The 13,504-nt window shown below is 39.5% G+C and overlaps 1 protein-coding gene across 1 annotated transcript; it reads right to left on the bottom strand.

The window, feature by feature from the left end:
• Window positions 1-6,259: 6,259 nt before the first annotated feature.
• On the bottom strand, window positions 6,260-13,504 carry dkk3b (dickkopf WNT signaling pathway inhibitor 3b). Its single transcript, XM_004566087.5, has 7 exons — window positions 13,191-13,504; window positions 12,464-12,589; window positions 12,227-12,307; window positions 8,753-8,845; window positions 7,034-7,178; window positions 6,596-6,746; window positions 6,260-6,500 (listed from the first exon to the last, which is right to left on the bottom strand). The coding sequence occupies exons 1-7, from the start codon at window positions 13,383-13,385 to the stop codon at window positions 6,479-6,481; spliced, it is 813 nt and encodes a 270-aa protein (XP_004566144.1). The 5' UTR covers window positions 13,386-13,504; the 3' UTR covers window positions 6,260-6,478.

The raw sequence follows: 13,504 nt of genomic DNA, 5'->3' as shown, positions 1-13,504 counted from the left end.
AGATGAAGGGAACGCAGACGCTAGCCGTGTGTGAGCCGTAGGCCCGAGTCCAATCCGTCCACTGCGCCCTCCCACTTCGTGACGAACCTAACCTCTCTTCTCATTTCACAGGTTGTCCTGGAGGTTATTCTGCTCCGTAACTAGTGTTCAGAAAAAAATCCCATTTAATTGAATAATTTTTCATCATTTTAGAAAAAACATTAATGTACTTTTTATTAATTTTTTTTCTCTGAAATTTTCATTTACTACAGAAATATTTGCTTAAGACGGTGGCTTAACTTGATGTGACATATCAAGTCCTTCTCAAGCTCCACAACCACAAATGTAAATTTATGACTCAATTTTTCTTGTTTGTTTATCACGAAGCTTCATTTCAATTATTTGATTCTGTTTTGTTATGTTTGGTCTTTCTTAACAGCCTGAAATAAATTTTATTGAAACAAAGTTTGTAGATCCTGGAGTCCAGACACCACACCAAAATGCAGATGTAAAAAGGTGAGCAAGAGACACCAAAAGAGGGGAACAGAACAAAAGGAATTACTTAACCTAAGGGATTTTCCTATTTCTCTCATTTCTGCCTCCTCTCTCCTCCGTTCTTCTCACCGTAATCCGAAAACACATTTCATTACACATTTTGAAGGACATTTCAATTCCTAAAGTGCATTTGGTCCAGTAACGAATTGGGGAATGACATGGGACTCAGTATACCACTGATTGTTCCTCTTACTCTAAATCACAGACATTAAGTTGGTGCAGTATTGTTACTTGTGTGAGTACAAGAAAATAATTATTATAATATGATGTGTTAAATTTGTTTAGATCACAGGAATAAGGAAGGATTGGTCTGTGTTTTAGTTTGGCTTAGCTGTAGGCCTGAGAGTGTGTGAAATTGTTTAGAGAGAAAGGAATTTATGGACACTGGGGGTCTGGTGTCATAAAAGGAGACAGGAAGCTACAGTTGGGGGTTGCTGATGCTGATGCTTGTACCTTTAATAAAAATGCATAATTGTTATAACTTAGAAGTAGGTTTGCAGGAGACTCTCCACATGCTTATCTGTAAATGTAAAACAACAAGAGGCCAATGGCCCAGTGGAGGCAGAGTGGGGGTCTCAGTGTTTGTAATATGTTAACTTGTTTTGTTTGTTGTCTAAAGGAACCTGGTGTAGCTTGGGTGAGGAGATTACTTTTGACCGGCAGGAAGTCACACACACACACACACACACACACACACACACACACACACACACACACACACACACACACACACACACACACTGTGCTTTAACTGTTACGCACCCACACCCACATGCACACTCACTCACGTGCACACACATACACACGGGTACGCACACACACAGGCACTCACGTGCTCGTGCATACACACAGACACACAGAGTTTGCAGCACATCATGGGGGTTTTATGATGGGGTCACTTCTATAAAGCTGGCTGTAACTAACAAAGAGGTGGAAGATTTGCAGAGGGACACCGGCCTTGCACGTCTTCCCTTCTAGAAGATGCATGCTTAAATGAAGATGAATAAAGATGAATAAAGGTTTTGTGAAATAATTACTGAGTTCCGGTGCCGTCTCTGGATGCCTGAGGAATAAAAAGAACCGGGGTAAAACTGATTTCGTAACACTTGAAACTATGATAATGAAACTAATTGTGCAAAAGAAGATTGTGGCTTTTTTCAGGTGGGTGTCTCCTGTACTTCAAAAGTTATGAAGGTAAAAAAAAGAAAAAGAGCTGGACCCATTTATATAATATACTATATACACTATACAACCCACCTTTCAGAAGTAGTTAATTTAATATGGAGTAACTATTTTCTGGAATTGAGACATTCTTGAAGATGACGTTCAAGTAGTACAGAGGGTGCAGGAAACACAGGTTGTATCCCAATTCAGGGTCTGCAGCCTTAAAGGCCGCATTTTAAGGCCGATTACGTCACTGCGACGCGACGAAGGCTGCTCGAAATGCAGCCCTCAAATGTATCCTTCATTTCCCTGAATTTTAAGGATGTGGCGGTGTAGACTTCATAGCGCTGCGGTGGGTGTGGATAATTTTGCCGAAAAAAACGGCTGAATCGGAGAGGCCAAAGAGTAAACTTTTAAAAGTAAGTACTGAATATTATGTAACTTATTTATGTGCTAGTGATGGTAAATTCGATTCTTTTTACTGAATCGCGTTTTAATGAGTCACTCACCAAAGTGAATCGGTTTTCCTTGAGTCATTTGAGTCAATGAGTCAGTTGACCAGAGAGTGCAAAAATGTATATTTTCACTCAAACTTAATTTGTTTCTCTTTTAATGTAAATCCTACTGCTAAGATGAATGATTGTAAAAGAAAACAACTATTTTATAGAGCAAAAAAAATCTAAAGGGAACATTTTTATTTTATTTCATTAGTATTTTCCTTAAATGTGTCAAATATATATTTTCTCATCTAAATGTGCACTGAGCTGTGAGCCAGGGGGCGGTAATGCGCCTTAACATTGGTTGCCAACCAAGAAGAAGAAGAAGAAGAAGAAGAAGAAGCTGTGTGCCAGGAGGGAGGAGGTGATACACCAAAAGGACACCGAGGCTCCGAGAAAGAATGCAGTCTATTATACTTGCTTTCTTTTTTATGGCCAGCAGAGGGCGACTTGTGGAGTTACAAAAAGAAAGCTGTATAGAAGCTGAAACACTTTCCTGATGACGTCATAAGCTCAATCACTAGTGTTAAGTTAAATTTAAATTTAAGATGTTCATTTTTTAAATGAAGAGGGCTTTACTGTATAATTCCCATGCTGGTAACCTTTGAGTGTGCAGTATACTTGTAATTGAGTTTCTCAGTCAGATCTGCCTCTTGCTCATCACCTCAGTTTTAAAACATTACCTTTTGACTTCATAACAGAACTGCACTAAAAGAATCATAGCATAATTAATAAATACATCAAAAATACTTGGAAAAGTGAGAATCAGAAAGGCTGGAGAAACAGCCTGCAGAGGTAAACTACAGAGACACAGACATATAGACTGATGGAGACAGCCAGTCTAACAACGGGTCGTCTTGACTGTGAAGAAGGAGTCAGTAATTACACTCTTACACTGCTGTGTGTTGATGGCATGGATGATTTATTTATTGTCTACTTATTTTTCCTGTATAGAATGAACTGTATGCTCTGGGGTATTAGTGACAGCAGACACATGCACCAATTTAGACAATAATGCATGTTAGTAATAAATTACTGTTGCAAAACTATGTTTATATTTTCTACCAAAAACAGTTTGAATGGAATGAGAAACATTAACTTTCATGAATTCTTCCACTCCCGGAGACCCCTCAGACATGATCTCAAATGCCTGTTTATGCCATCCGATCCGTCAAACACCTTCATACAGTTCATCAACAGCAGATGACAGAGGCTTCCACACTACAAACATTAGAAACAGGATATAAACTTAAAGGGGAAATTAAAGTGATATATAGTACTGACAGTGGTATGAAATCAATTTAAGGTGAAAAGCTGTGACACATTCTAACTTGTTTTTTTTTTTTAAAGGAATAAACAAGGCTATTTTCAGATATTACTGGATATCTTCATTTTCTTTTTTTAACAGCCAAAACAGGGAACAAACCAGGGGCCAGCTATGCAGCTACTGCTTCTGCTGCCATGCAGTTTGTGCTATCTCCTCTGCTTGGTTCAGTGACTGCCAAATCCTGATGGAAAAAAAAAAATCAACGAAAAACAGGGAGACCAAAACATCAAAACTGGTCTGACACTACTAACTATATTTAAAAATTCTGGAGGATGATTTCAATATTCTTCTGGATTTAAAAAAGCAATGCTCAAGTAGAAGTGAAATTCTTGTGTTGCAGATGTAAATGTAACTGTTGTACATATGAGCTAGAGTTTAGACTAAAATCAACATGAGCTAAAGATAAATAGCTGCAAACAGAGGTGGGCTCAGGTTTGAGTCAAAATGACTTTTAAAAAAAAAATTTTTTATTAATCAACGCTTCTCTTCTTCACGATTAGATTTGTAGTTGTATTTTTGATCATGTAGCACTGCTTAGCTTTATTTTTTAGCACGTTTGTAATCTTGGTGATCCTTAAATAACAAACAGTGTTATTTTTTCCCTTTTTGTAATATTATGATTTGGCATGGGCAATCAAAGAAGTTTTCACCAGTAAGTCTTTTGGGATTCAAGTCATTGGATTTTAAAACAGTTTAACAATATAATGTAAGGAAACGGGTGAATTAAAAGACTATATTTCCGGATGACTGACATAAATGCACTTTTTTCCTAATTAAAATATTGCCTTATTTAGCGATTTTACTTCATTTTGAATTTATTAAATACAGGACGAAGATTAAAAAAAACAAAAAACGGTCCGTGAGTCGTTTGGTACCGCTGTTATTTGGCGTTGGTGTTGTGCGCATGCGCCGCGTCTGCGCAGAAACATTGGGTAGAATGTTTTTCCAGGTAGGATGGATTCCCAGAACTCCGGCCTGCGATAACTTAAGCTCGGGTGTGAAATTTATGATTTTCCCGTGTGATATGAATAAACATTCTTTGGTTTTGGTACCGGTTTTATTTTGTTATATTTATCCGCGACACCTTAAACGCCGGTCAGTGAAAAAACTGTCGGACATAAACAGGTCCGTGGCGGAAAAAAGGTTGGGGATCGCTGTTCTAGTGTTTCTGTAATGAGGTCAGAGGAAAAGTGTGTGTCTGACTGTGAGCACCAGCAGGTGGTGATATTGCTCTACTTACAGATGAAGTGCTCAGACACTCATAAATGGAAAGCGTGACATCTTTCTTTGTAAGTGTTTTGCCCATGTTGCACCGTTACAACCTATGTTTTTAGGTGTGCATGCAGAGTCACCGCTCTACAATGTAGGCAACAGAAAATATAGATATATCTTTTTAAATTCCCTTTATTTTCTTTGGTCGAGTTTTATATAACAGATGTTTAAGTTGAATGTTTTATTAATTTAAAATACACTTTTTCCCTTGAAGAAGTTGAATTAGTACTCCCAGTTTTGCCAGAGTATTTTTAACACATCTTTTCTGCTACGTACGTGACAAATGTCTGCGCTTTTGCCCCCTCTGCTGTATTATATCTTGTCACATTGACAATTTATTACACTATTATATCTTGTTCATACAAATTCATTGCAACAGTTGGAATTTTCTAAATCCATAATTTATAGCAACACACCATCAGCCCTTTAATGAAAACAAACTATCAAAAGGACTGACAAATCATGTAAATGTTGATTAAAATTACATTTAATATTTTATGTCATAACCTGATCAACAGCCTGTTGATTATGCGGCTGTAATAACATCTGCTTCATATCCAGGTATTGTGTTGCATGAAGAACATAGATTTATATCCAGATTATGAGCTATATAACTGTTTAAAGTTAACTATAGTTTAATTTGCATTTTTATGCACATTTGTTTGTTTTGCCAGCATTTAGGATAGTCATCATTTTTAATTTTTTACTTTGGGTAATATGAGACAGCCTCCAGCCTGAACTCGATAAGAGATGAGTGGAAGAAATTTTTCTTCAGTCACAGAAAGGAGTTATACTGGATCCCCTTCCCAGCAAAAAACACAAAAACAAACGAAAAAACAAACAAACCAGGATCTATTTTATTTGTTTGCGTGGCTCTCCCCCAGCTTCCTCCCACAGTCCAAAGACATGCAGTTAGTGGGGACAGGTTAACTGGAAAACATAAAATTGCCCATAGGATTGAATGCAGGAGTGAATGTGAGTATGATTGGTCGCCTGCGACAGACTGGTGACCTGACCAGGGTGTACCCTGCCTCTCGCCCTAAGACAGCTGGGATAGGCTCCAGCGCCCCCCAGGACCCTGAAAAGGATAAGTGGATAGATGGATCCAACTTTTTGAATTTGTAAGTGATATTTTTCACCTCTGGTTCTTTTTTATATGACCTGCATGAAATAATATGAGTCAGAAAGTCAGGCTGAAGTACGATGTGCATTTTGTAGTCCAGCAGATATCACAAGGTTAAGGAGCCGAGTGCACATGCAGTCTGATTCACTGATTCTCCTCCTTATTAATTCTCCTTCACACATTTTCTTGACATTTAATAGTTTCCAGTAATGTCAATGAAAGGTCATTACAAAAAGAGATACCCACCAAGTTTTTAAATGTGTAAAAGTTCGCCCTCTAGTGTTCACTGCTGACAAACCAAAAATAAGATCACCAGTAAATAACAGAACGTGCTTTCCTTGGTTCTCAAAGCTGAAAACAAGTCATTTATTGTTGTTGTTGTTGTTTTTAATATATATATAATATACACTGGCAGTAAGGCATAAATAATACAGTGAGTGCAAGTTCAGTCCTGAAGCAACAGCCTGTACTTTCAGCAGCTGTTGATCAGCAGAGGCGTCCGTCTTTGGATCGTTAAGGTCATTTAATCTAACTCTGCTGCACTGTAAATCTCTAGTACTGTTATCCACACACAGACCCACGGCTGCAAGAAAAGAGAAAAATGTGAATTTCAAGCAAAAAAAAAATTACACTTGCTCTTTTTTCACTGTAAACGTGTGCTGCTGTGTTTGGTCTCACCCATGAGGCTGGCACTGAAGGTCATCGGCACAGGGGCAGTGGTCACGGGGACCCTCCTGGTCCCAGGCTAGCATATCCATCAGCAGGTTGGGGTGGCTTAGACAGGACTCCCCCTTGCCCGGTTTGGGGTTACATACTGGAAACAAAAGCTCTGATGGAAGCAGCAGTGAAAAAAATACATGAAGTTTAAAATTGCCTTTATTGAATCTTCTAAGTCATTGACTGGTCAGTCCAAATCACAATGTCTCACTTAGACTATCCCCGTTCTGACTTTGTTAGTCTTGGACTATGTTTGATTCCTAAATTCTGTCACCAAGCATTTAGAACTGGTTACAGGTTGAGATAATAACATATTACAGATTGCTTGAAAATAGCAAACAGATCCAATTAGGCACTTTAAGGTAGTCTCTCTGGTGTTCCAACCCAGATGAAACTTACCTGGTTGGAAAGCACAGCAGAGGTGTGGCCTGCAGTCACTCTGACTCTGACAGATGGTTCCCTCTGTTCCACTGGTGGCGTTCACTGTGCACTGGCCCCAAACACACATCTGATCAGAGCAGCACTCCTCATCCTTGATGCAGGGCTATGTGAGGACACGCAATCAGATATGTTAAAAAAAAGTATGTCAAGTGCATCCTTTTGGATTCATGTAGATAGCATTACATCACGGCATAAAGGGCACTTTTTTTTTTTTTGCTTGATGCATTTTTATGTCACTTATGTTACTTTTGAACATTTTCAAGTCCAGGGGTGTGTGGAGAGGGGGGCATGGGGTGGTATTTCTATGTTATGCTACATTCCGCTTCTAATCTGCTATTTAGGAGCAAATATTGCACATATTGTAGTATACATCATTTATTTCAGAAACACTGGTACCATTAATTAACCAAGATTATGGATTGTATTATGTAAACGATCTAAATACTTGTTTCTGCCACTTTACAATAGAAAATGTTTTATTCAAAACAAACATTCAACACAAATTATCTTTAAACTCAAGTTCAGTGCTACTTTTTGTCTACTGCACATAACATTAAAACTATGTCCAATATTTTCTATGCTGTATATTTCTAATAAAAAAAACTGCAGAAATTGCAGTTCCTCTATTGGCCACGTGAGGCTTCAAATATATAAGTCCCCATATTGTCATGGTTTGCAAGGGCAGACTGTGTGGAGATGAGAGGTGCAGACACAAGTGCAGACAAGTAGAGAAACAGGTGGAGGTTTAAACTGAAAGTGAGCCTTTCATTGGTGGCTGTAAAAAACACTGTAAAGCATTTAACGGAAGGGGAACTGAAAACACTAACAAAACCTAAACTGGGAGAAGCTAAACAAAAGAACATGAAGAACAAGCAGATGATCCAATGAGGAACAGCGGGAAACATATATACACACAGAGGGAAAGGAGGAAATGGCAAACAGGTGAGGAACACAGCTGTGACTAATCAGACAAGACCAGACAGGGAGGAAGGAAAACAGAATACACTGACACAGGACACAGACTGTCAAAGTAAAACAGGAAATACACAAACGTAGAGTCAAGGATTATCAATACGTAGCACAATGGACACAAGGGAGGCACAGTAACACAGTAACAATGCTGTCCAACTTATCAGCATTATAAAGGATGTTTACAGCTTAGAACAGAATTAGCTTCTGTGGACGTTTCTCCTAGATAACAACTGTTTGTTTGTGATTTTTCAATTTTAATTTTTTCCCCTGTATGTATTATGTTGAGACAAAGTTAGCCATGTTGTCTCTGTGACTGACAGGTTTTAGCCAAGCACTGCTAATCTGAGTGACTGAACTGAACTTTCAAGCATAACTGATAAACTTGTACTCCACTCTTTTTGCCCAAATTCCTTTGTAGCTCAACAAAAACAACATGGAGGCTAAAGCTGAGCTTTCAGACCGATGGGACTGACAGTCCAGAAACCACCAGGTTAAGTTATGGTGATTACTTTTACATGCAGCCAGTCACACTGTACTGTAGCTGGAAGGTTGTTCCCTCGAAAGCTGAAAGGCAATACAACGATTAGAGGGGAAGTGTGAATCGTCTGTGGGTTCATCGTGACTAGTGATGCTGTACTTGAAGCAAAGACACTGATTATAGTAGCTCATCGCAACCACAAAAGACAACACTAACTGTCTCCCCACCATGTCTGTTGGGATACAGGGGAGGCATTTGGAGTTCTCAATCTCATACAGGCAGTATTTCAGGTTGCCACAGTCCTCGTCCACCATGCATTCCTGTGGGATGAGAAAAATGAATTACAAATATATGAAGTGATGAAGAACCTAACAGAAGTATTTATATAGTTTTAGATAAGAAATACATGCATCTTGAAAATAATCTCATCTCACAATGGATATCATTATCAAGAAGCACTCAGCCAAACAGAATTCAGTGTAGCTGAGTGCTATTTGCCTGTATCACAATAACAGTCGTACGTTATTCCACTGCACCCCCACATAATGACTTCCCGGTATCTGCTGGGTCCATCTCCATGCAAACTGCATTAAGGATAACATCAGTGGCATCCGAATGCAACAGAAGGGCTGGGTCTCTAGAGTATCCCCTCCTTCTGTCCTCTACACTTGATTTGCACTCCAGCATGTTGAAGGTAAAGAAATTATCTTCAAATATGTGCCCTTTCTAGGATGACTCACAGAAAGAAACGGTGCTTAAAAGAAAACACAATTTTTTTTAATGCCTGAAACAATCTGGGCTTTTAAGACCAAGCTGGAAATATTATAAACTTGTTGTTAAATGATGCTAACTGTGAGTTTGTTGCAGGAACACCGTGTACACCATGCAACAAAGCGACAAATATTGTGCATGCTGAAAAATGCGCTTTTAAGGGTGGATTTTCCAGCAGAGGAAGTCAACAAGTCTTTATGCTAATGAGATATTTGAGATTTAGTTTGACTTGTTTCCAGTGGTGAGAGGAAACAGTGCATGCCAAAAACCATCCCAGCCACATGGGTGGATTTCTCTGATTTATCTTTGAAAGTGTGGCCTGTGAAAGTTTAACACAGGAAGCAAACAAAGAACATCTTTAAACCAGACCTCCTTTCCCACTGTAAATTTAGATTTCAGTTTTCTTGCCCGAAAGCGTTATTACTGTCTGCGTTTCTACCTCATCAATACAGGAAAACAGGTCAAATGAAGCTAAAAGGTTAGATATTAATCACACATTACAGAGTCCTGGTTTTATTTGTGAGGAATGGATGACTTAAAGTTCCTCTATGATCCTTTTTTGGGGGTTTCTTCTTTATATTTTTCTGAGGAAATGTAACATGACAAAGTTGCAAAGCTTGGAAATCAACTGTTATTTTTTGCAGGTCGGGGAGTCAAGTTCAGCAGATTTCAGATGCCAGCTCTCATCAGCTGGCGGCTTAGCAGATTCTATTCTGCTCATCCTATTAGCAAGTCTTATAGGAGCGTGCCATTTTGCTGCAAGCTGCTTTGTCACCCACCACCACCCCATATTGTTCAACCTGTTTGCGCTATTTGTCGGTTGTCTGCTTTGTTCTGTGGGCAATCCTTGCTTGCCTGCAGTGTTGACCTTTCTCTCCCTGCATTTGTGTACATTTGTGTGTTTCCCAGAGCCATGGCTACACAACTGTTATCACTGGTTCCCTGGATTGTGCACTTGTCCCATCCACCATGGCGCCAGCTCTTCCGCCTACACTCTACAGATTGTTTATAATATAATTCATACTCTTTAGTGTTAATTTTTTTGTGTTTTCAAGTTAACACCTTAGAATTGTGCTGTGCTCCAGATTTCCTCCTTGTGTGCCAGGAATTCCACACAGTATTTTATTGTTTTGCTCTCTAGTCTGCTTGTTTGTTTTCACCACTCTCCTACAATGTCTCTCCTCTCTGGCTTTGCCTCTGAAAATTCCACTTCACATTATGAATTGGTGAATAAACCTTGTCAACTGCTTTTCTTGTGTCCCGTCCTGCTTCGGTTAAATCATAACAGTAGGAGGATCTTGCTGCTGTTCCCCCTCCTCTTAGGCTTTCTACGTATGATTTTCAAATGGCGGGGAGGTCCCAGAAATGCCACCAAATATAAATGTCTGAAAATGGAGAAACAATCCTAGGTTTGTCTGAAGTGCTCCTGGCAGAAGCTCAGTTATTCTCTCACACAGCTTAATACAATTTGTCTTCTCATTACTTATCTATCTTACAAGTTGACACAAAGGCACGGTTTCTGCCTAGTAGCTCTTTCAGCACACTCACAAGCAAAGAGGGAGCGCATGCCTTGCAGTTTTATTGGCAACTGACATTTTCTAAGAATGCTGCACTGCTACTTAACGAGTTAGGTAGAGAACTCATGCCAACGCAGTGTCTTAGCTGGGCTAGGTAACCCATCAGAAAATTCAGCAGCAGAAATGGAGGTATGCAGAATCAGGGTAAAAAGAGCACAGACCAGAGTTATGAAACCACAAAGGAGCAAAATACGGGACATTTAACGCAACAGCTGAAATGTAGTAGCCACAGTTGTCTGCAACGCTTTGTAGAAACAATAAGGCATTTGACTGACAATTGTTATGGACAGCAGTGCTGTAGGAAATTATCTAGACCCTCTATTCACTTAAATCACATTAATCGCAGACTGCCTCTACTCATCCAAAAAGCATCCACATTTTAACCAAATGTTTCCACATTTTAGCTTACATGTGCTTTTCTTCAACTCCCCATGCGCTGACTAATTTTTTTTTCTGAAGCAGCAACAGTGCCATGCGATTAACTGACTCTACTCTACTGTGACTTAACAAATAAGGTTAAATACATATGGCATTAGTTGTTTAATTTGTTTGCTTGTTTGTTTTAGTAGTTTCTTTACAAAAGTACAGTTTTTTGGCTTACAATCTTCCTTGCTTCCTTGGCATTTTTTCCTCTATTAACATAACCACCATCTGTACAGCTGCCAGGAAAGAAAAAGATCAAAACCACCACCGTAAAGTAAAGAGCAGGCAGCAAGCAGCAGCAGCAACCTCAATCCAAACTGGCCTCCTCTTGGTGAAAACTATGAAAAGTATATAGTAGGTTTCTTTGCTGGATGAGATCATTCTTTTTTTTGAAAAAACGTATTAATACAATGGTCCCATGGTTTCAAAAACCTCTCTTTCTCTCTGTCTCGTCTTACAAATGTGGAATATTTCCCAAACTGAAGGAAAATGCATCTGAAATCAAGCACTCTAAAAGCTGATAAATATTTAAAATAATACTGACAGATTCTCATTGGAATGTAATAAAAAAGAGGCTTGAGCTTTTATGTTTCCAAAAGGCAGCCTGTAAACTTTCCATCGCTTTGAAAAGAGGTCTGAAACTAAGTGAGTTGGATTTTGTGTTTCTCCAAAATATTTCCAGAATCCCAACTTGATACAAGCCAAAATGTTAAACTATTAATCTCAGTACAAAATACTGACTCACCATAAGCAAACTTATATCACTAAAAGATTATACTGACTACTAAATACAATTTTCCATTGACACATAAAAATAGCAGCTTCATGGCAGCATCGGGAAAATGTGGACACAGAAGAAAAAGACAAAACCTTGTTTAAAACTTGGTTTAGGTTTAGGTCTGGATCAAGGACAAGAGGTAAAAGACTCACATGATTCATGTTGTTCCACTGGCTGGAGATCTCCATATGAACATGGGACAAATGAGTCTCCCCAGTGTTGTTGTTAGTGTCCTATAAAAACAGTAAGGGGGTGAAATACTGTATCAGACCTGGGGAAGAAAAACAACTTTTCTTTTCTTACCAATTAATCCTAAACCCACTCAGACACTGTAGACTGAAGTGAATGGCTTGTGTGCGAAAGTTACACGGTAATGAGTGAATCCCTACCTTGTCAGTTCTGTCTAGCACCTTAACTGCTTTGTCTCCGTTCTTTATCACCATCGTAGTCTCATTGTGGTAGTTAGGACCCAGCTCCAGTGAGCCTGAAGAGGATTTTGCACTCTCTGTAGTGATCTGTTGGAAGGAAAATTAGGGTAAATCTTAAATAAAGAGCAGCATATGTTATACTGTACATCTGTTGTTCATATTTTGGAAAATATGGATCCTTAAGGGGGCTATAAAAATGGATAGTTTGCATTCTCTGCTTGATGCAACAGGGAAACCTCCCAGTAGCCCAGAAATTATTAAAACCAGACGCTCACTGACATCAGGAAATGTATCGGACCTGCTGAAATTCAATTCTTGGGAAGGAAAATAACAAACACAAGGTACTGAAGGCTGTCTAGAAAAAGCTGTTTGTATGAAGTTCTTGCAGGAGCTCTTCCGTATTGCCTTTTCTTTTATTGAACTGAGTGTCTGGCCGGGAAATCTCTATTTTAAGCAAATACTATCATGATGAGTGACGGTGGTACTCAGCACGGCGTGGGTCAGATTTAAAGCAGACACGGAAACTATGTGTCTGCTAAAAGTAACTGAGCATTAAAATAATTTGAAACACTTTTTTATCCCCCTGCTTTCTAATAAAACTGTCGCGTATTTACTTTAATATGGACACATTGGATTTCTCTGCCAGTCAGCACTGGCTTTATATGAATGGATAAAATATGACGCCAACCTGGTCCACTGCCTCCTCCAGTATGTGCTGAGTGTCCTCCATCAACTCCTCTACCTCTCGGAACATATCGGTCAAGCTGACCGGCCCCCGCTCCAGGCTCTCCCGCGGGAACAAGGTCCCGCTCCTCGCCGTGCCGACGGCTGCCCACAGAAAGCACAAACCCCGGAACACCGACAGCTGCGCGATGCCGGACATCTTTCCTTCTCTTCCACCTAGTCTGTCTACCGAGCAGCACACGGGTGTGACGCACGCAGGGCACACAGCTGGACACAGCTGGATCCGTTTTATTTGGAAAGTATGAGGAGCGCAGCAGC

The sequence above is a fragment of the Maylandia zebra genome, linkage group LG7 (assembly GCF_041146795.1).
Source record: "Maylandia zebra isolate NMK-2024a linkage group LG7, Mzebra_GT3a, whole genome shotgun sequence".
NCBI classification, from domain to species: Eukaryota; Metazoa; Chordata; class Actinopteri; order Cichliformes; family Cichlidae; genus Maylandia; species Maylandia zebra.
The sequence above is the reverse complement of the archived record's forward strand: the minus strand, read 5'-3'. Positions and strand labels throughout refer to the sequence as shown.

Excerpts from the sequence above, each read along its gene's own strand:
- dkk3b (XM_004566087.5), bottom strand. The coding sequence starts at position 13,385 with ATGTCCGGCATCGCGCAGCTGTCGGTGTTCCGGGGTTTGTGCTTTCTG. Across the intron at positions 12,308-12,463 it reads TGCTAGACAGAACTGACAAG|GACACTAACAACAACACTGG; the intron begins GTAGGGATTCAC and ends CTGTTTTTATAG. Across the intron at positions 8,846-12,226 it reads AGTGGAACAACATGAATCAT|GAATGCATGGTGGACGAGGA; the intron begins GTGAGTCTTTTA and ends CTCATCCCACAG.